At 40.5% G+C, this 24,103-nt stretch overlaps 1 protein-coding gene across 2 annotated transcripts; it reads right to left on the bottom strand.

Annotated features, from left to right (window-relative positions):
* Positions 1 to 7,314: 7,314 nt before the first annotated feature.
* LOC113052696 (centrosomal protein of 120 kDa-like) lies at positions 7,315 to 22,561 on the bottom strand. Of its 2 annotated transcripts, XM_026217102.1 has the most exons (20): positions 22,410 to 22,561; positions 21,478 to 21,634; positions 21,289 to 21,403; positions 20,461 to 20,596; positions 20,106 to 20,254; positions 19,831 to 20,028; positions 18,573 to 18,797; positions 18,006 to 18,306; positions 16,488 to 16,638; positions 16,268 to 16,417; positions 16,005 to 16,187; positions 14,541 to 14,634; positions 14,318 to 14,458; positions 13,520 to 13,609; positions 12,186 to 12,278; positions 11,952 to 12,113; positions 11,527 to 11,649; positions 11,347 to 11,445; positions 8,310 to 8,455; positions 7,315 to 8,134 (listed from the first exon to the last, which is right to left on the bottom strand). In XM_026217102.1, exons 1-20 carry the CDS (start codon positions 22,456 to 22,458, stop codon positions 7,936 to 7,938), a joined length of 2,961 nt encoding a protein of 986 aa, XP_026072887.1. In that variant the 5' UTR covers positions 22,459 to 22,561; the 3' UTR covers positions 7,315 to 7,935. The 2 variants fall into 2 exon arrangements, with proteins under 2 accessions (XP_026072887.1, XP_026072888.1); XM_026217103.1 differs by lacking the exons at positions 21,478 to 21,634; positions 22,410 to 22,561 and adding an exon at positions 20,890 to 20,990.
* Positions 22,562 to 24,103: the final 1,542 nt, after the last annotated feature.

Raw genomic sequence — 24,103 nt, 5'->3', positions numbered from 1 at the left:
AACACTTGGACTAATAACTGCATGGAAACCAGTGCAACTGGAGCCGTGGCCAGAGATTGAACACATGACAAACACAGCGTGGAGGATTTACTTCCGTCTGGACATCGTGACGTTCTCGTCCGTGGTTTGGGGAAACTGAACGTGTCCTCCTGTTTTTTCTTGCACAAGTATTTTAATAATCCTCCAGACAGCAGAGTGTTCAGTTCTCGCGAGTGTAAAACAAACAGAGGAGATGAAGAGACAAACACACGATCAGACGAGAAGTATTACTATCAAAACATACACGTGAACGCGCTTTCGCTCGCTCTGGAACGTCCTGCTCTGAGGTCACACTTTCACAAGCAATCAGCAACAAACGCGCGCTTTCTGAACGACTCCAGAAGTCTAACAGAGACATCGCATACATGCCAACCCTCCCGTTTTTTCCGGGAGACTCCCGAATTTCAAAGCCCCTCCCGAAAATCCACCAGGACCAGAAAGGAAATCGGCGTATAGGGACTTAGCAACAGCCTCTGGTGGAACGGTGTTCTGAAATATTCGGTTTCTGAGATTTTCGGTGACGCTGGGCGGAGCTTCCGTGAATATTCATGAGTTTACTGTTTCTCGTTAAAGCGACTCTGAAAATACTATGCGTTGTCACTGAAACATAAACGATTTTCAAAAAGGTTGCTCAATCATTCAAAAAATGTTTCTAATAACAAAAGTAAAAGCTGAGCTGAATGTTTTTTTTTTATGCACACATGAACTGGAATATAAACATTCTTAATCTCTGGATTTTTTATTTACTTGCCCAAAAATTAGAAATTTAGTAGATAAAATGCACTATATAATTAAAATAAATGAAAAAATTTATTTATACACTTTATTTTTGTCTTTAATCATATACTGCATTGTGGTGCTCTTGAAAATCGTTTTGACTCAAATTCTACTGGTCAAGTTTTGAAATCCACAACCTTGCAGGACTTTAACAATGTTTTGCTTATTTTCTACAAACTTATAACAATTAAAATGTTTTGTAGTTTAATGACAAATGGCTATATCAAAACATACGGTAATTTGTATATTTTCATTTCAAAGATAAACTTTTGCTGAATAAAAACTTCAACTGATTCTGTGTTAAAAGTTTTATTAACAGATATGGTGAAGGCATTACATAAATGACATTTAGTACGCACCTGTATAAATATAAAATACATGTTGAAAAAAAAAAAACCTTTATTATTATTTTGCATATGATTCAAGTATTACACTAAATAACACATTCTGTTGGTCATCATCCACCATCCCTTGCATCAGATAAAAAACCAAAAGTTAATTCTGAGAATGTTCACCCATGTCTTCATGTATGTGTGCAATAGTGGCCTCCTTTAACTTGAGAAAATGTAAGTCTCCCCCATTAGAAGATCTTCTGCAATTAGGAAAAAAATGACAGGCAGAAGTGCAAGTATCAAACTCTGCTGATTTGTAGCAGATATATTAATTACAAACAAACTGCATTTTTTAAGGAGAAAAAAAGTTTAATAGTTGTTACTTCATAAGAGTTTTAATATCGTTCTTTATTTCTCACCTTACAGTTTTACAAAACAGTGAGCAAGTTTGTGCCACCATATGATACACAACTTCAAACGACATACTTATCAAATGACGTGCTTTTAATAGCAAAACAGAGGAATATGAGAAAATATTTAACATCTGCTGGCCCATTCTCTTGAAGCGTATTCCACCGATGGGCTGCCTCTGGCAAACCAGTGCTGTAATCCTCAAGTAAACATTTAAAACTGCAAACAATGAATAACATTTAGTGCACAAACAACAAATATATTCTACGTTTGCTTATCTTCATTCGAAGCGGAAACGTAATTAAAATACCCTTTTGAACAGTTTTTGTAATCCGGTGAAAACGTCCTAATATTTTCAGAGTCGCTTTAACGCGAAACAGTAAACTCATGAATATTCACGGAAGCTCCGCCCAGCGTCACCGAAAAGCTCAGAAACATCTCGGTTACGTATGTTACCTTGGTTCCCTGAATAGGGAACGAGATGCTGCGGTGACGTCACCACGTATGGGAACACCTCTGGTGTGACGAATGTCTGAAGCCCTATACCATCCCGCCAATCCTATTGGCCAAATGGCGCATAGCACCACCCTGCGCATGCGCGCGCATGATATACCTGGGTGCAGCGCGCCATTTCGCTCAGATTTCATGACTGAAGATGAAGAGTTATCAAGGTACGGAACGGCCAGAACCGCAGCATCTCGTTCCCTATTCAGGGAACCAAGGTTACATACGTAACCGAGATGTTCCCTATCATAGGTCACTTCGATGCTGCGGTGACGTCACCACGTATGGGAACGATATACCAAAACGCCTGACGTACCTGATAACTGAGATCCGAGGAAGCATCTGCTCAAGCGGAGAGAACCCGGGAGCCAGGAGTCATCCTCACATCCAGACTGTAGGACTTGATAAAAGTGCTCGGTGAGGACCATCCTGCCGCAGCACAGATATCATCCATAGAAGAGCCACTGAGAAAAGCTTGAGAAGAAGCTACAGCTCGAGTGGAATGAGCCTTAACCCCTAAGGGCGAAGCGAGTCCGCGCGCCTCATAGGCCAAAGAAATTGCCTCCACCAGCCAATGGGACATGCGCTGTTTTGTAACTGCATGGCCCTTACTTTTATGTCCAAAGCAGACAAACAGCTGGTCAGATCCACGCCAAGGGGCTGTACGATCCACATAAGTCTTTAAAGCTCTCACAGGGCAAAGACTTAGATCTCCTGACCCGGCCCCGGCAGGTGAAAAAGCTTCCAGAACCACTTGCTGAAAGCGAAAAGGGTTAGATGCGACCTTAGGAACATAGTTAGGCCTGGGCCGCAGCAGCACCTTCACAGAGCCCGGTGCAAATTCCATGCATGAGGGTGAAACAGAAAGAGCCTGTAAATCCCCAACTCTCTTGAGGGAGGATAAAGCCATGAGAAGAAGTGTTTTCAGTGTCAGGATTTTATCTGATATGGTCTCCAAGGGCTCAAACGGATGCCCTGACAAACCTAACAACACAATGGATAAATCCCATGAAGGAACTCGCACAGGGCGGAAAGGCCTCAGCCGTCGCGCACGCTGTATGAAACGAGAAACTAGTGGATGACGCCCCACAGAGGCACCGCCTATGCATTCGTGGTAAGCTGAAATGGCTGCCACGTAAACCTTTAAAGTGGCTGGTGTAACGCCATCCGAGAAACGCTCCTGGAGGAACTCCAGCACTGAAGCCACTGGGCAGTAAACTGGATCCACATTATGATTACCACACCAGGTTGTAAACAGTCTCCACTTGAAAGCATATAAGCGTCTCGTAGAAGCTGCTCTAGAACTCAATATAGTCTCAGTAGTTTCAACAGAAAGACCGTGACATACTAACGCACTCCGCTCAGTGGCCACGCCCACAGTTTCCACAGATCTGGCCTCGGGTGCCAAATCAGTCCCTGTGCTTGTGATAATAGTTCCTGTCTGATGGGAATCTCCCACGGAGAGCCCGCTAGCAGACTGATCAGATCCGCAAACCACGGCTGCGTGTGCCATCGCGGAGCCACCAGCAGCAGCTGTTCCACTCTGTCCCGCCGTATTCTGCATAATACCGCTGGGATCAAACGAATCGGAGGAAAAGCATACAGACTGGTCCTGGGCCAGCTGTGAGCTAACGCATCCACGCCCAGGGGCGATGGGGAGCGTAGGGAGAACCATAGCGGGCAATGCGTAGTCATGCTCGATGCGAATAAATCCACTTTCGCTTTGCCGAATATCCGCCATAAAAGATCCACCGTCTGGGGGTGTAATCGCCATTCTCCCTGTTCCAGAGCCTGTCTGGATAGCAGATCCGCTCCGAAATTCAATCGTCCGGGGACATGAATGGCCCGGATCGAGAGAAACTTGTCCCGAGACCACAGAAGAACACGCCTCGCCAGCCTGCACAGGGGGCGAGAGCGCAATCCTCCTTGATGGTTCAGATAAGACACAACCGCTGTGTTGTCCGATCTGAGCAGCACATGACGGCCGATCAGCAGATCCGCGAAATACTGGAGAGCCAGAAAAACTGCCAGTAATTCCAGTCTGTTTATATGCCAGCCGCGCTGAGCCGCTGTCCACACTCCGTGGGCTGGTCGCCCTCGACACACAGCTCCCCAACCAGTCAAAGACGCGTCCGTCGTGACAGTCTCTCGGAAAGCTTAAATTCCCAATCGAACTCCTGACAGGAGAAATTCGGTTGACATCCAAATTTTTAGCGACATCACACACCGCCGTGTCACCGAAATCGTGCGATGCGGGAGACAACGGGGTGAAATATTCCGCCTTTTCGTCCACCACTGAAAAGGGCGCATTTGAAGCAATCCCAGACGAATCACGGGGGATGCTGCTGCCATTAGACCCAAGAGCCTGAGGCACAATCTCACCGTCACCGTGCGACCCGCTTTGAAGTGCCGCACGCATGACGCAATCGACTGAGCGCGCGGGAGAGAAAGCTTCGCTGTCATCGCGCGAGAGTCCAGATCTATTCCAAGAAAAGTTATCCGTTGAGAGGGAGTTAAAACACTCTTCTTGAAATTTGTTTGTAAGCCCAGGCTGTTTAAATGATTCAGCACAAGATCTCGGTGAGAGTGTGCTTGAGTCCGCGATTGCGCTAGCACCAGCCAATCGTCCAAATAATTCAACACACGAACGCCCTGGAGCCGCAACGGGGCCAGAGCTGCGTCCATGCATTTTGAGAACGTACGGGGCGCTAAGCCAAGCCAAAGGGAAGAACGCGGTACTGATACGCTTTGCCCTCTAAAGCGAATCTGAGGAACTTCCTGTGTCTCTTGACGATCTGAATATGGAAATACGCATCCTTCAGATCGATCGTAATAAACCAATCGCTTGGTCGGATCTGAGACAGAATAGATTTCACCGTCAACATCTTGAATTTGCTCGGTCTGAGTGCAAGATTCAGACGGCGTAAATCCAGAATGGGTCGTAACCCGCCGTCTTTTTTCGGTACCACGAAATAACGGCTGTAAAAACCTGTCTCCATCTGAGAGGGGTGTACTTCTTCTATAGCCCCTTTGCTCAGCAGAGCTGACATTTCTTGTCGCAGCACCGCCATTTCCGTAGACTTCACCGTAGTGGGAAGAATTCCGCGGAAAGGAGGCGGGCCTTTCCGAAACTGAATGGTGTATCCGTGACAAACCGTGCGTAACACCCATTGAGGAATGCCGGGCAAGCGTTCCCACGCGGCCCGAAACAATATTAGCGGTTCCAAAACTTCCGCTCCCAGCAACGCCGTCATACGCGTTAAAACGACCGGACACGAAAAACCCGTGGTGTTCGTGCACCGGGGAAGCGTATGCGCCGGAGTCGTTGCGTTCCGTTGAGTATAATCCTGAAACGTGTCCACGGCAGGAATTAGGCCAACAGATGGAACATCGGGCTCTGCCGCTAGCGAAAAAGCGGCGGCTGTGCGAGCCGTCATAAACGGGCCGTTTGTGCAGGGTCCTTGAGTCGTCCCTCGAACTCCAAAAGCAGGATTGCGCAGAGTGTCTGAGGGAGCGTCTATTATTACGGCTCGATCCAATGTTGCTCGAGGCGCTGTTAGCGGCGAGACAATCAATGTTTGAGCATGGGGACTGCAATGAGAGTGTGGGATGCGCGAAAGCGGTCCGACAGCGCTCTCTAGCGGAGGGCACAGTCCCTGGCAAGCAGCAAAAAGATCAGGAGCTGCTATTCGGCACCCGAGAACGAGAGGCTTTAGCCGTCGAGGTCAGGTTCAATCGCTTACGTTGACGCTGGTGCGCCGGAGGAAAAACCCTAGGGCCCCAGTCCTTACGAGGAGGCGCCATGGGTGTGGGTTCCTCTCGAGAGGCTGCTCGCTGGCGGTGAGAGGAGGTTGAGCGAGAACGCGCGGGCGCTTGCCGGCGTTCGACCTCCCTGGGTCTGCGGGGAATCAGCTGGCGGAAAGCGGCTGATTGCTGTTTCGCTGCCCTGAACTTCTCCACTACTGACGTGACAGCCTCACCGAACAATCCATCCCTGGAGACAGGGGCATCCATAAGGAAAGATTTATCCTTCTCCTTAATATCGGTGAGATTAAGCCAGAGGTGGCGCTCAACCGAAATCAAACCGGCCATAGAACGGCCCACTGCACGAGCGGTATGTTTGGTAGCGCGTAGCGAACGCGAGACGATAGGGCACAGATGATTCGCTATTCCTGAAGGAATGAAATCTGAGCGAAATGGCGCGCTGCACCCAGGTATATCATGCGCGCGCATGCGCAGGGTGGTGCTATGCGCCATTTGGCCAATAGGATTGGCGGGATGGTATAGGGCTTCAGACATTCGTCACACCAGAGGTGTTCCCATACGTGGTGACGTCACCGCAGCATCGAAGTGACCTATGATAGGGAACCGAATATTTCAGAACACCGGCAACGCCATTCTGGCATTATATTGCGCATGCGCGAATTTAACTGCTACTTTGTGACGTTTTACTTTAACGGTCTACTACGGGAGAACAGCTGATTTGCTGGAGTCGCTACAACGTGAGAGATTAGGTAAATAAATGTTATGGCATATGACACTGTAATTTGCATCAGTTTATGATTGTCTGATCACAAACTATCTCATTGGGAATTCCGAGAACATCTATATAGGTAATAAAAAATATTTTATTTTACAATGATAGGTAAAAAAAAAAAAAAAAAAAAATGATAGCTTGAATGCACTGTAAGTCGCTCAGGATAAAAGCGTCTTCTAAATGCATTAAAAAAAAAAATCTACCAGAATTGGTAGATCGCATTTTCTGACACGAAATTCATTTAAGCATTCGTCTTCCTCCATGTAATCGAGGTTAAAAGGCAATAGTGTTGCTTACATGGTAAATCTAGGTTTTTAGACTTATTTACATCATACAATATTAAAAACTCCTCTTCTGACAAAAGATTGTCTTTTAATGCCAAAAGCATATATAAGAACAACACTTACAATAATATTAGCTCATAAAACACGGAAATAAGATTATTACTGTATGTGGAGGACAGAGATGACGGAGAGTTAAACTCATGTTCCGCTGTATTTTCAGCATCATTCCTCCAGTCTTCAGTGTCACATGATCCTCAGAAATCATGAGAATATTATCATCAGTTCTGGGTTTGTGATGCTTAATACTTTTATGGAACCTGTGATACTTATTTTCAGGATTGTTTGATAAAGTTAAAAAAGAAAGAAATAGAAATCTTTTCTAACAGTGTGTTTTTATTATCACTTTTTATTAATTTTACACATCCTTGCTGAATAAAAACATTAATTTCTTTAATCAAAAAAAGAAATAAAAATACTGACCCCAATCTTTTAAATAATAATAATAATAAAAAACATTTTAAATAAATGCTGTTCTTTTAAACTTTATTCTGCAAATAATCCTAGAAGAAAAAAGGAATTATTAGTTAAGATGTAACAGTTTTTGGTTCAATGTAACCTTACGTTTGAAATCAATGTAATCAACGTTTTGCCTTTCACCAAGAAAAGATGGAATCAAAGTACAACAAAATCACTACTGAAAGTGTTAAAAATTAACTTGAGTGACCTAAAAAAAAAAAAAAGAAGAAATTCTGATTATTGTGTTTCGGTGGTAACAGATATTCCAAATCTTTCTGAAAATACAAAATGAGAATTAACTGCAAAATTCCTAGAAATCTGTTCCCTGGATTCTGTCAGACTCGTGACTTTATTTCTTCTGATTTCACCAGACCGGTCCGATTACACCTTAATCTGAGCAGAAACAAACTGGATCAGAAACGTCAGAGTATGAAGAGATCAGAACAACATTTATTTAAACTGACAGTCACATCTAAACACACACACACACACACACACACTATAACAGTCCCACAGCAAGGCTTTCTCGCGCGTGTCACGTGTTCCTGCGGCTCATGATCTGCTGGATCTGTCGGTCCAGCTCAGAGATGATCCTGTCGTCATGCGTGTAGACTCCGGTGCGCAGCAGCGTGTCTCTCTCCTCCAGCAGACGTGTCACGTGTTCATCAGCGCTCTCGCTCGCACACGCGTGTGCCGTGTCCCTCCAGCTGCTCGGCTCCTCCTGCGGCTTCAGCCTGACACAAGCAATCAAACCGGCTCCAGTTCAATCCAAACACATTTAATACACAGACATCCAGCATCTGAGCTCTACAGTTTAATGAGAGACAGCTGCTGAAACATGCGGACGACAGCATCAACAGAGGCAGAAAAACTCACTGCTACACGGTAAACAAAGGGTTACGTTCTCACCGGTTCAGCTCGTTCCGGATGTCCTGAAGCTCGTGTTTCTCGTTCTGGACGACCTCCTTCTCTTCAGCGGCCAGGTATCGTAACCTCATGTGCTCCAGCTCCTGCTGCTGCTTCCTCAGACGGGTCATAGCGTTCTCCTGCTCGCGCTGGACACACACACACACACACACACACAGCTGGTGATCTCCTCTGTGAGAACTCAAACGAGCAGGATTCAGTGGATGACGTGTTTCATCTGCAGTTTTCCTCGAGCAGGACCACAGTAAAACTTTCACCGAAGGCAAGAAACAAACACTTAGACGAGGCCTTGACTTACGGTCACACACACAATCATCTCTGCGGTGGAGAGGTGTGTAATAAACACATGAGCAGATTCACACACACCTGGGACGCTTCACTGAGCAAAGTTACCCAGAAGCCCCACACAGATCCATCACAGCACATCTCGGTCACGTGTGGGAGCAGTAATGTGTTTAAAAGAAGCCTCTCCTGCTCATCAAAGCTGCATTCATTTGATCAAAAATATGCCGCGTTTCCACCGGAATTACCCGGAACATTTGTACCAGGAACGTTTTTCCCCCCAGACCTGTTGCTTTCTGTGTTTCCACCGCGGTGTAAAGTACCGGGAAGATTAGGCAGATAGACCGGTGACGCAGGTCTGCGCGCGTTTCTCAATACAAAGTACCGCTGATTTAAAAAAAAAAAAAAAAAAAAAAAAAAAAGTTACACTGATTTTGGACGTGCATCATCGGTAGTTAGTTCTGACTTCGTGCATTCGACCGGGGAGTGTGATGTCCACGACGACGCGAATCCTGTAATTTTCCTCTCTGTATATTTACAATGAAACATAATAAAACCAAAGTCCCGCCCCCGAAAGTTCCGGAACTTTGATAAAGTACCACCTCGCCAGCAGGGACTTTCTGAGGGGCATTTCTTTACCCGGAACTTTATTTAGTTCCTGGTTCCTGCGGTGGAAACACACGAGTACCGGACCAAGTCCCTAGTTCCTGGGTAAAGTTCCTGCGGTGGAAACGCAGCTATACAGAACAAATAGTGAAATACTATTCTAATTACTGTATTTTCAGCATCATTCCTCCAGTCTTCAGTGTCACATGATCTTCAGAAATCATGAAAATATGATGATTTACTGCTCAAGAAACATGAAGATTATTATCAGCGTTGAAAACTATTTAGATCTTAATTAACAAAAAAAAAAATTCTCGCACTCTTTTTTCCAAATAATTTAATACTTCAGTAATCAATTAATACTAGGAAGGATGGGTTAAAGCAATAAAAAGTGATTTCTTTCTCATTTGGAACAGCTTGTTAAAGATTTATCTTTTATTTTCTCACAGTTTTCAAGTAAAACTTTTGAAGAATAATCTCAAAAAATACTATTTTTGTGCATTTCTACTACTAATAAACAAACTTCTATAAATGTATTACTTATGTTTATTTATTTACTTCAGCAATGATGCCTTTTTAAAAAGAGACCAATCTTTAAGATTTACGACTTTTTTATGCTAGAAATTTCATTTTCAGTTCTACGCTCAAAAAGAGATTCACGGAAATAAACAATATCATAACTATTTCAAAAATATAATTTAGTCCCATAAAATCCACTAAAAATACAAAAGATTATCAAACTAAATATTGGTTTCATTCAAATAAAAATGATTTTTGACCAATACTAAAATTCAGTTACATTTCAAAGTGTATCAAAATAGAGTTATTTTAAATTCTACTAATATATGAGTGTTTTTATACACGGCTGCTGTGTGTCTGAAACAGTTATGAGCAGCTGATAATCTCAGGTTCACGTCTGCTTTAACTGCTCCATTAGTCTTCAGCCGGTTCTGCTACGATCCACAACACAAACTCAAGACTATTTTTAGAGCCATTAAGATTTTTTACATTGCAGCGTTACTTTCACGACACTGAAGCACATTCTCACGACTGTGGAACTAAAGTATTAATGCACCATAACAGTGTCTGAGATTATATATATATATATATATATATATATATATATATATATATATATGAGGAGTTCATTTCCAAAAGCAGAATAAAAATCATGTTTTTTCATTGTGCATTCCAATTAATCTCAATCAAACTAGAGTTGGGTTATTTTGATAAGGTTTTTAAAAAATAACAAAAAATTACATCTAACTAACACAATAATAACACGATTACAAAACAAAAAACAGGATTTTTGAAAATTTGAAATGTTTTCTGTTTTTGCAACAACAAAGAAAACCTCCATATATATACATTAATATTTGTAATAATAATAATAATAATAATAATAATAATAATAACTTGAATACAGTAAGACTTACAATTATGAATAATTTATGTAAATAATTGTATATATTTATATATTGTATTTTTAAATACATAAAACAGTAAACATGTTTCAAGCAAATATATAAACTATTATAAAATTATATCTATACACACACAAAATTTCAAACAAAATATTTTTAAGAAATACTTTTATAATTTCATGATGTATTTTTCATAATTATGTCTTTCAATATTTTAAGTGCTTAAGAGTAACTTGGATACAGTAAAAAGTAAAATTGTTGAAAATACATATTTATAAATAAGAGTATTTTATATAAATTTTATAAATATATATATATATATATATATATATATATATACAATTGTTTTTTTAAATAATTTTTTTTATTTTAATGTATTTTAATATAACTTGAATACCGTAAAACAAATATATTATAATAATAAATTTACAAACCAATTCCAAAGCAAGTATCCAGGTGCGTTATAGTGATGAGAATCTGGAGTAAATGTCTTAATGATCCTTAAAACAGGATTCATTTTCTTTATGCAAACTTAGTTTTTTGGGGTTAAAACTACAAGCTTTCACTTAACATTTCTAGCAGTGACGAGAATCCAAACAGCGATGGTAAAACACACTCAGTAACGTACTGAACCCGTGTGACCTCGCCGTGTGACCTCGCCGTGTGACCTCGCCGTGTGACCTCGCCCAGTCTGTTGAGAGTCTCACCTGTTTAAACCTGGCCAGCTCCTTCAGGGCTCGTCCCCACTGCTGCTTGTAATGCAGTTTGGATTTGGTAGCAGACTCCAGTTTACGCTCCAGCTCCACCTTCAGGATAAACACAGATCTGATGTGATGAGGAAGACAGGCTCAAAGCCTCTGCTCTGTGCAGGGTTTCGTGTCTCTGACCTTCTCCAGGGTCAGCAGGTTGATCTCTGACTGCAGACGGACCTCGGGCCGGACGTTCTGCTGATCCCGGTACTGAACAAACTCCTTCTCCAGCTGCTTGTATTTGTTCTCAGCCTCTTGTATCTTTGATGAAGGAACAAGAAATATCAGATATTTTCAGAGTAATGCAAATATATTTGATGTATCATATATATATTTGCAGGCTGCATTTATTTGATCAGAAATACAGAAAAAACTATAAAATTAGTGAAATATTATTCTAATGTAAATCATCTGTTTTCTGTGTGAATCTGTGTTAATGTGTAATTTATTTCTGTGATGCTCCGCTGTATTTTCAGCATCATTCCTCCAGTCTTCAGTGTCACATGATCTTCAGAAATCATGAAAATGATGCCTTGGTTTGACCCCCCAGCTCGTGTGTTTACCTGCTGTCGCTGCTGAGCCAGCTGATCCTCGAGCTGCCTGACCTTTGACCTCTCCAGCTCCACCTGGTGAGTGCAGTCCTGGCGCAGACGCCGGCCGCTGTCCTGCAGCTCTCTCATGTTGAGCTCGTGCTCGGAGCGGAGCTCTCGCTGCAGTCTCTGCGTCTGGACGAGCGACAGACGAAAGCCTCAGAAACACGTCACACCACACACGCTCTGAAGATCTTTCAGTCTCACCTCCATCTCAGCGTGAGCCAGAGCTTTCTCTCTCTTCTCCAGATCACACAGAGTCTTCTGCAGCTGCTCCTCCAGAACATTATACTCCAGCTCCTGAGACATAATCATTACAATTAGTTACTATGATACAACAAATACTTTAAAAATACAAATTAATGCAATTAATATTTATACATATATAAGTCAGATTAAAAACATAAAAAAATACATTTATGTTTAGCTCCAGAAAGCACTTATAAAATGACCCGAGTGCTCCTTTATGATTCAATTCACATTTAAGCATGTGGCGGATGCTTTTATAAAGTGTTGCAGTGCAAGTGACCTTTACACACTGCAAAAAAAGCTTTTGTTTTGTTTCCAGCCCAGATCTCTAAAAATTCTTAAAGCTGCAGTCGGTAACTTTTGACGCTCTAGCAGTTAATAAACAGAACTGCTTGCGTCTTGCGGAAGAACATCGTAGCCGGAACTACTTCTCTCTGTTTATGTCTATGAAGAATCACAAAGGTACTGGGTTACTCCGCCGCGGTACCCCCGAAGCAATCTAAAATAGTCCGTATATAAACACTTATTATAGGTGCACCCTAGTGATTCAGGACAAGCTAAAAACACGGTTTGGAAAACGGATTCATGGTGTACTCGCTTATTATGTTCATTTTTCTACATTTTGAACACAAACAAAGTTACGGACCGCAGCTCTGATTGGTAGTTTCTTACCAGGAGCGATGGAGTTTCTACAAATGGCAATAGGACACTGGGAGGAGCCAGAGGAGCTTGATTTATACACAGATTATCTGTCTCATATTCTACTGTCAGGACATAATGACAGGTTTAACAAATATAAAAGTTACCTACTGCAGCTTTAAATCAAGTAAATCTTTAGTCTTGTTTACAGAAAAAAAAACCGAGTCAAAATTCAGCTTTAGTTCGAAACTAGCAAAATAATATTCTTTTCTGTTAGAAATAAGTTTATTTGGCGTATCCCACTGACAGATTTCTCTTTTTTTTTGCAGAAAACAAGTTGTCTCGATAAACCTTCTTGATTTAAGAATTTTTCTTGAGATTTTGGCTGGAAATAATTATTAATATGAATACATTTTATTTATATATGATTGTTTTAAACAGTTAAAACAATAATAAAATAAAATTTACAGTTATTTAAATTTAAAGTTTCAATATCACAATAAACCTTGCCTTTACTGAAGGAGGACTGATGTTTTCTGTGTGTGTGAGTGAGTGAGTGTGTGGGTGAGGGAGCGTGAGTGTGTTTGTGTGTGTGCGTGTGTGAATGAGTGTGTGTGTGTGTGTGTGAGTGTGTGTTTGTGTGTGAGTCTGACCTTCTTCTTGATGAGCGCCTCCCGCTGGAGATCTCTCTTCCTCCACTCCTCGGCCAACGCCTGCATGTGACTCAACTCCTTCTGCTTCAGCTGAGGACAAAACAAGCCTGATTCACCTCTCTTCTGGTGTGGAAGTGATTTTACACTTGCCAAAAATGGAACGTTTTTATATTATAAACAAGCAAACAAGCCCAGCCCAGAGGAGAAGAAGTAACAAAACGCATCACTTTCCATATAAGGTAACGAAGTAACAGTTCTTCTAGGGAGAAACGCAACATTGTAACATTTCTTTTAAAAGTAACTTTCCCCAACACTGCTTGTAGTTCAATGTTAATATATAACAAATGATTAAAAACAGTTTTTAACTTTATAATTTGCTGAGAAACACCTTAAAAACTAATATTTAAATATATAGAAGGTGTACAGATTTTCATAAACGCCATCAAAGTAACATACAAATGATTTTAACAACATTAAACCTTAATGCACGTGACTGTTAAATTTAAGTAGTAACAGTTGTTTTAATATAAAAGCATTGAATGTAAGGAGTCTTCTGGAAAATTTTACGTTCAAAAACAGTATTTTACTTCGATCTATTACAGTTTATACAGTAAAGGAGCTTTCCATTAGCCAATTAATAGTCTTTTACAATTAAAATTACAATCATTTTTAAAGTGTGTGAGCTCAACGCTGTTGTTAGAGCGAGAAGCTTTGCATTGTGAAGGTTAGAAGGTTACACCTCGCACTCTTAATGTTAAAAACAGCGGTGGTTCAGTGTGTTCCCTCTGAGATCTGAACCTGATTATCGAACAGATCCTCCTGCATCTCCTTCCACATCTCCAGCTCCAGCGCTGCCTTGTACTCCGGGGTCTCTCGAGGACGAGTGAGAGGCTCCGCCCCCCCGGGGCCCTGAGGAGGAGGAGCCAGAGCCGCCGGCCCCTGATCAACAGACAACACTCCGCTGTTCAAGCCACATACACATTCAGATTCAGAACGGGAATCAATCAGAGAGCGACATCACCTGTGACGATTCAGAGACGAGGACGTCTTGAGCTTTCACGAAGCCCAGATCTTCAAGAACGCTCACGTAACAGAGTTCAGCCAACCTCTCGGACCTACAGTAAAACAGCTTTAGAGCTCACAATTCAGAGATTCCCGCCACAGAAAACAAGGCCACTGCACCTTTAGTCTCACATAAAGAAGTTATATCTCACAGTTTTATCACAACTAGACAAAAGATCAGAACTGTGAGACATCAATCGTTATCATGTATCCTAAAAATGTGCTTGATGTGACATCTAAAAACATCTGAAACCCGTGTGCTTCAGACCGGTCTGACTCTCTTCCACAAACACAAAAGAGGATTTTATTCTCCGTTCAGTGAAAGTGAATGGGGTTACATTCTACAAAATATTTTCATTTGTGTTGTAAAGAAGAATGAAAGGACAGCATGTTTATTCATTGGGTGAAACATGTTTAACCCCTTAAGGGTCACCCGCAGGCCCACAGCCATGACACATTTATTGCCTTTTTACTCTATCAAAAATAATAGCAATCACATATTAGATATCATCTGAAATCTAAAAACCTAACAATTCATCCCTACCATAGAAATGGTACTTTAACATCTTTTGGCAGTCTCCTCCCCTTAGTGGGAGGAGTCATATTACAAAATGTATTAATGTACTTTACAGTCTGAGTCTCAAGATTCCATATTTGGTGACAGAAGTAACATTGTATCAAAAATATAGAAATGGAGTTTGAGTGTCACCCGGAGGCTGTCTGTGGAATAACAGTCTAAATAAACTCCAACAGTAACCCCAATTAGATTTATTTTTAACATCAACTTCAAATTTGTGACATAACTTACATATTTAATTTCAACGCAATTTTCCAGTAAAACTTTAAATAATCACAAAAAGTAGACTTTACAGTTAATCAACTTCTATAACATTTTTCCAATACCTTCATATTTTGATCTGATTCCACTTCTACAATAAAAAGTGTCCAACCTTAGGTCTGTATTCTAAAGTGTTTAATAACCGAGAAGTTTGAATAGTGCACTTTTACATCCAGGCAGAACCATTTTTGGTTAATAATCACCTTATTCTGAAAAATCCAAGTGTTTCAAAAAGTGAAACGTAGCTCGTGTGTATTTCACGATGAGTTTCATTCAAATACAAATGCACAAATAATAATGCATAAACCTTTTTGCCTAAATCGAAGAAAGTAACAAAAACAACAAAAACCTAGCCTTTTAATTTATTCTTATATTTTTTTACAAAATGTATTTGTTCTATGTCCTATTCTGTTTGTTTCCTTTTTGCACCTGATTCTACTGTTCTAATGTAAACATGTATTGTTGTCGTTGTTCGTTCACGATATACCGTTCTATAATAATAAAAAGATTTGAGCATTGTGTGTTTGGAGTGACCTAGAGCTAGTGGCTGGGATTAAAACAGAATTTGATCGACTCTGCACAAACCCGTCTGCTCTCATGATGGGGATCCTCTCAGAACAGCTCTGTCTCCAGCGCTGCAGACCGGACGGGTCCAGGAAGCGTGTCTTCTCGGAGCTGAGGAGACGGGACAGATGAATGCTGACAGAACCCAGCAGAACATCTCCAGAGATCGGCTCTCTGTGCCACATCTCCACCAGCAGAGGAACCCTGGACACACCAGATCGAGCTGAAGCTGGACGGCTGATCAGGTACAGTCAAAGAGTCCCAACTATCTCTCAGAGTCTCACCTGAGGAACGTGTCCTGAAGCTGATTGGGTAAAGCGGCGAAATCAAAGGCGCAGTACGACTGCGGAAGAAACACCTCGGTGTTCTTCTTCACCTCCACCGCTGGACTGGTCATGATGGGAGCCGCGCTGCCGAAGAACTGGTAAGCGTACCTGGGGAAAGACACACGTTAGGAACACGCTGAAGGTGCGTGATGGAGCTCAGGCTGCGAGCGCTAGTCACCGGAGGATGCAGTTCACAGGGAAGCTGGTCCTCAGGTCTCGGACGCTGCGCAGGTCCAGGGAGAAGCTGTAGTGATGTGCAGACGCAGGGATGGAGATCTTCGGAGCAGAAACAGAGACGGACGAGTCTCCAGCATCAGCTTCAGTCACATCTGTCAGAACAAAACAGATTTCACACTTCAACACGTGTATCAGACAGTCACACATCCAACACTACTGCATTCACAGCACTATAAGGCCTTTATTTGAACTGAGATCTAAAAGATGAATAAATCATCTCTCCATTGATGTCTGGTTTGTTAAGAGAACAATATTTGAAAATCTAGAATCTGAGGGTGGAACATTTTTGAATATTGAGAAAATCCTCTTTAAAGTTGTTCAGATGAAGTTCTTAGCAATGCATATTACCGATCAAAATTAAAGTTGTGATATATTTACAGTAGGAAATTTACTAAATATCTTCATGGAACATGATCTTTACTTAATATCCTGATGATTTTTGGCATAAAAGAGAAATCTATAATTTTAACCCATACAATGAATTGTTGGCTATTGCTACAAAAATACCCGTAACATATATTTACATAAAAATGAAACACACTTATTCTGCCCAGTACTTATTAAAATATATAAAAGAAAAGAGGGATCATACTAAGTTTTATTATATTTTAAATGATTCAGAACTTTTGGGTAAAAGCAAGTGGTTTGAATTCGCATCATCAGCTTGAAACCAAAACTGAAAGCAATTATAAATCAAGCCTGAATTACACTGGGACTCTTATTTTGAAATGTCTACGCTGTACTACTTACAGCAGAAATTTGCATTCTTACAGCCATCAACAGCATATTAGAAAAACTGTCATAATTTCATAATTCATAATTGTCTAACATCAACAGTAGATCAAAAGCAATCGCTTGACATTAACGTGTGATATTCATTGATCGTGATCGTGCAGCGCTTATTATTTAATCAAATACTAACCTTTTGAAGGTTAATAATAATAATAATCATTTATGACCATTTAAGATATTTAAAAATGTTAATGATCTTAAATGTGATCGATTTAAATTTAAGACTAAAAAAAACTATTTAAATCATTAGGGATGCACGATAATATCGGCACAACATCGGTATCAGCCGATAAAAGCTTAAAATGACCATCATCGGTATCGGCCGATATGAATATTTCAGCCAATGAGCCAAACCGATATTCTCCAAGTGAAATAATTGACCTGTTTTTCAGATGTGAATGTCTGTCTATATTTGTAAAATAATACATTTATGGTAGAATCAGTACAGAAGAGATACATGGATTTCTCTTCAGTAAAATTAAAGTTTAAATATATCAGGCGAAAATGTTTATATATATCGGTATCGGCATCGGCCAAAATTATTTTGAAAATATTGGCATATCGAATATCGGCCAAAATCCAATATATACCTATAAATCATTCTGCAGAGGACAATGGAAATGAATGTCATTAATCCCACAGATTGGACATGTACTTGAACACTTGCCATGTGCTGTGGGCGGGGCCTGTCTCTCGTGGGCCTTGGGTGGGGCCTGTCTCTCGTGCGCCGTGGGCGGGGCCTGTCTCTCGTGCGCCGTGGGCGGGGCCTGTCTGATGTCACTGCACAGACTCTCGGCCTCGCTCTCTGAGTGCTGGTGTTCAGGAGAAGCGTCAGGAGTCTGGAGAGGCCGGTCTGGTGATGGGGTCCTAAGGGCTCTGGGCTCCTCTGAGGGACGTTCACGACGGGCGGCTGGAACCGGGCCTTTCTTCACTGGCGTTTTAGGTCCATTCTCAACGGGTACTTCCAGCTGTTGACAAAAAAACAAAACAAAACAAAAAAAACACATGATAGGCCATAATCAGCAACAAACTACACAGTCAACAGCATCCGGAGTCTAGAACTGAACAGAACTGGGCTAAAGAAAAAAGACAAAGCAATAAAATAATAAAGGATAATAGTTATTAAATGCACTAATTGTTTAACTGTTTTTGTACCATTACAAATCGACCTTCAATGTTAGTAAAGCTTTCTAACTAAACTCAAGTTTTCTTCAGTTAAGGGTAGCTGTGAGACCTGATGAGCGCTGTCTTCGGTTCGGAGGGTCACAGACACGCTCACAGTGGGCTGGAGGTCCGGCGGGACACACTGCAGGCCGGCCTTCACTCGCTGCGGAGGCTGAAGGATGAAAACACCCTCTATAGTGGCCGGAGCTTTAGTGAGATCAGCGCCGCTCTTCATCAACCCGGCCAGACTGACCTCAGTGCTGCCCAGAGACTGGTTTCCACAGCAGAGATGGATCTGTGTGCACAAAAGCACATTCTGTTACTACACACTAGTGCTGTCGATTTAACATGTTCATGTGCTGCGATTCATGCATTTAAAGTGACGCCTCTTTATCTCTCACTGATGCAGCTGCTGATAACCACAAAGAGGAAAATTATACACTGATATGAGGCTAAAGATCAAAATAGGAATGCAAAAATGTTTAGTTCAGCAATATCACACCAGCAAGAGCCGTTTCTCCTCCACTGCAAATATGAAGTGATTTAGACAAAAACGTTATACTGTGTTATATTTTAGACATAACATTGTCTGTTTTTGCTCATTTTCACAGCTGAAAACAGTTCCAATCAAAGCTACAGCAGAACTGTTCAATTGAGCGTCTCTGATCAACACACAGCAGTGATTCGTTACTGAATGAGTCAGTGATTTCGAATGAATCGAGTGAGTCAGTGATTCAGAGACTCATTTATAAATTCAGTCAAGTCACCTTTATCTATATCAGTGCATTTAACAATACAGATTGCGTCAAAGCAACGTAACAGTATTTAATAAGAAATTAACATGTCAATAAAGGAGTCACTTGCTTCGTATCTGAACGATTCGGCTGAATGAACGATTCAATGACTCGCCACCATCTACTGCCGCTTTTACTTTCATATTTAGAATATCATTCTATTTTAAAATAATTTCAAAATGAATAAAAAAAAAAAAAAAACATTGATACCACTTTATTGTCATTATTTATGCAATGTACAATCTTAATATTTCTTTCTAAAGCTAATTTTTTTGCAATGTCTATTCAATGCTTTCAAATTTAACAATAATAATTTAAAAATATATTTTGGAGGGGGGGGGGGGCACATCATGAAATTAATTAGATTAAAAAAGTAAAATAAAAAAACAAAATCACAGCCCTACGAAAGACACAGAAAAAGAGTACTGTGAAAAATCTGGAAATTTACGGAACTTTCCAGAAAACCCTGAAATAGTCCCAAAAATTCCTGGAAAGTTTCCATCTTTCTGCAGGTGTCCTGAGAGCTGTGCTGACCTGCAGACAGGGCTGCTGACCGAGGAAGAGCCGCAGGAAGGGCTCACTGCTGCGGATGCGCACCGACGCTCGCTCCGGCTCAAAGTTCGGACTCAGCAGGTTCTGGAAAGGTTCACTGGTGACGTCGTTCCCCAACAGAGTGTAATAGAAGAAGAACTCGGAGCCCTCGCTGGACAGCTTGGTGGAGCTGGAGATCAGCTGAAGATCAGAAGACGAGTCGTTTAGTCCTGACACACACAGAACATGAACCAATACACCACCGCAGCTCTCTTCACCTGCTCCAGCTTAGAAGCAAACGCAAGCGTCACCGACAGCACAAACATCTCAGCGCACACATCTTCAGGACCGATCTGATGGAAACCTTCCTCCTCGTTCAGAAGCGGCCTGAGTTTATCAGAGTCCAGAGGAACCAGCGCTGGAGAGCCTAGAGGTCACAGAGAGGTCATTAACAAACCCCACTCACATCCATCACATGACTGACAAACACAGCCCGAGACACAGACGTACATGAAGAGGCTCTGAAGCCCATCAACAGAGGAAAGACAGAAAATGGGAAGGAAACAACGGCGCAAACACAAGAAGGAAAGAGATGAGACGTGTGCACCAGGATAAGAAACAGCGCTCGGGTACCTGGCCTCGCTGGAGCTTTCTTGGCCTTGAGCGGCTCAGCTGCAGGTTTGGTGTCGTTCTCTAAGATCATGCTGATCAGAAGAGCAGGTTTCAGTTTGGTGTACTTGCTACTGAGTAAAGGATGCCATTTAGGAGCCTGAAGAACACACAGAAGACTTTCAGAAAAGTCTTTAAGACTATGCTTTTTTCTGAAAGAAGTCTTTTCCGCTCACCATTTATTTGATCAAAAATACAATAAAAATAGTGAAATATTATTATAATGTGAAAGAGCTGTTTTCTGTGTGAATCTGTGTTAAAGTGTAATTTATTTCTGTGATGTGCAGCTGTATTTTCAGCATCATTCCTCCAGTCAGAAATCATTCAAGAAACATTTCTAATTAATGCGGAAACTTTGATAAAAAAAAGTTTGGAATAAGAAATAAAAAATACTTTTATTCATTAAGGCTGCATTAAACTGCTCAAAAGTTTCACTGAAGATTTCTATTTCAGATAAATGCTGTTCCTCCGATCTTCGTATTCATCTGTGAATCCTGTAAAAAATTTAATGTATCAGTTTCCACAAAAATATTACACTGATAATAATCAGAAATGTTTCTTGAGCAGTAAATCATCATATTATTCTGATTTCTGAAGATCATGTGACACTGAAGACTGGAGGAATGATGCTGAAAATACAGCGGAGCATCACAGAAATACATTACACTTTAACACAGATTCACACAGAAAACAGCTGTTTTACATTAGAATAATATTTCACTATTTTTACTGTACTTTTGATCAAATAAATGCAGCCTTGAAAGAAAAGAAACAGAAAGTGGAGGATGTGACCTGCTTGATCTCTTGCAGCGATCTGAGATCGAGGACGATGTATCCCACACACTCCCTCGCAGACGAGCTGGAGTCGACGGCGTAACACTGTAGTTTGATGGGTGTTCTCTGGAGCCTGAGGAAGACACAGTGAGAGAGGAGCTGATGGAGGATCATCACACTGAGCTGGATCAGACGAGCAGAACTCACCGGTGCTGATGCAGAGTCTTGCGGTCCAGCTCCCAGGCCAGCTCAGTGCAGAACTGGGGCTGTTCTTTGTGTTCCACGGGGTCTGTGGCCAAACTCTCGCCGTCGAAGCGAGCCTCGACTACGAGCGTGTGCCGAGGACTCCTGGGAAACCGACGGCCTGATGAAGGAGAACAGGGATCAGAGGAATGTTTTAAAGATGTCTCTTCTTGATCAAAAATACAAAAAAATGTAAATAAAAAATTGCTAAATATTTTTACTATTTAAAAAGCTGTTTTCTATGTGAATCTCTGTTAAACTGTAATTTATTTATGTGATCAAAACTGCATTTTTCAATCAAACATACAGTAAAAATAATAAAATATTATTTTAATGTAAAACAGCTGTTTTCTGTGTGAATCTGTGTTAAAGTGCAATTTATTTCTGTGATGCTCCGCTGTATTTTCAGCATCATTCCTCCAGTCTTCAGTGTCACATGATCTTCAGAAATCATAAATCATAATATAATGTTACTGATTTATTATTGAAACCGTTGTGCTGTGCAATATTTCTGTGGAAACTGTGATGTATTTCCATTCAAAAGTGTGGAGTACTATATAAAAAACAAATTAATACTTTTATACATCGAGGATACATTGACCTGATTAAAAGTGACAGTAGAGGAATTTATGGTGTTACAAAAGATTCATATTTCAGAACAATACTGAAAAATAAACGATTAACGTTACAATAATCATGTACTGTGGTAAACACTTGATACTCTAAAGTGCTGAGAAATAGTGTTACCATGGTATTCTGTCAATAAACACATATTTAAATATAATTAATAAGCGTGTCAAGCCTCTGAAATCACTGGTGGTTCCTGTGAGAACATCACAATCATCAAGTATCCGTTTAAAAACACTGCCGGAGTCATAAACAAACATCTCTGTTACCTTCGAGCACAGAAACAACAATCAGCAGCTGTTCTGGTTTTGAAGCCATGTTTTCGACACATTCATGATGATCTGAGGACGAGTTTGATCTGTTGTTTGTCTTTAGCGCGTCTGTTGTGTTTGAACAACGACGGTAACTGACAGCCTGCGTCACTTCCGCCGGAAACAGCGGTTTGTTCGTGTGAGTGAGAGAGGCGCGCTCCCTCTGCAGGACGGATGAGCGCGTTACACGTTTCTCATAAACTACAAATCTTTTGTCTTTTATGAAAAAATAAATAGACGAAGTAAGTAAATAACAGTAAATAAATAAAACAAAACAACAACTTTAACAAAATAAATAAAAAATATTAAATAAATGAATCGTTTTACAAGCTTTGAGATTCTTGGAAGATGAAATAGTTTGAACATACTGTTGAGCCTCTTTTTCAAAAACAATATATAAAGGATTTTGACGATTGAATTTACTACGGTGAATGTGAATTTTTGCAAGAAGTAGTAATAGGTTAATAATAAAATATTCCTTAATTTTATCTTTTGGTATATTAAAGAAGCCAAACAGTACATCCTTAAAAAGCAGAGGGAAACCCTGGAGCACACTGCTATTGATAACACTACAGAATTCAATCCAAAATTGCTGCGTGTGAGGACAATCCCAAAATATATGTATATCAGTTTCATTAGGGTCACCACAAAAACAACAGCTTGTATCTGTCTTGTATTAAATCTTCTCAGAAACACTTTAGTTGGGTAAAATCTGTGTAATAATTTGAATGAGATCTCTCTAACCTTGTTTGTTATTATGTATTTCGAAGACAGATTCCATACTTTTTCCAATCAATATGATCGACCACATTCGTCCAATAAAACACAGCATTAGGAGTTGTAACAAGCTCCTTCTGGATAAGTGATCTAATCTTAAACTTACGTGATGAAGAAGGTGACAGAAAGCATAGTTTTCCTACTGGGATTTCAAATGGGTCTAAAGAAATAGATAAAGTGCTGGATGATCTAACAGCTCCTTTAGGAATAGCATCCATGACAATGGAAAATTCGTTGGGAGTTACTGGAAAATTAAATTTACATAAAAATTCTTCATAACCTCAAGAAATAAAATAACGTGAAATAAAATAACGTAAAATAAAATAACGTAAATTTCTTCAACCTAGTCTCACTCCTCGCTTAAAAGTAATTTAAAGTTGAGCTGGAGTGAGTGTCTTTCTCTGCTCTTGGTCTAAGCTCAACCTGAATAAACAAATTATGAAATGGATAAAAAAAAAGAAAAAAAAGGGTTTTATTCTAAGATAGCATGAAATAGATTATATTATATGCTGTTATAACAGTAACTTATACAATCTATTCCATGCTGTCTTAAAATGAATTTATTACTTAATAATCTTAATTAATTTATTCACAAATAATAATACCACATCTAAATGAAAATACACCATTACAAATCTAACTTCTGTATTCAAAATTCTGTAAGCATTAACAAAGTTTGTAAGCATTAACTGTAACGTTAACATTTTTAAAAGTAAAAGCACAAAATATTTCTCAATATTAGCTACTGCATGTGGCATTTTACAGCTAAAATGTTGAAGTTTATCTGTTTTAACTACTGTAATCATTAAAAATGTAGCAACCTGAATATCACTTCCTAACATCATCCCTAGCAAGTAACTCTTTCTCTTCTCATG

Source organism: Carassius auratus, chromosome 33 (genome assembly GCF_003368295.1).
Source record: "Carassius auratus strain Wakin chromosome 33, ASM336829v1, whole genome shotgun sequence".
NCBI classification, from domain to species: Eukaryota; Metazoa; Chordata; class Actinopteri; order Cypriniformes; family Cyprinidae; genus Carassius; species Carassius auratus.
Note: the sequence above shows the minus strand (reverse complement) of the source record. Positions and strands in the feature narration are given on the sequence as shown.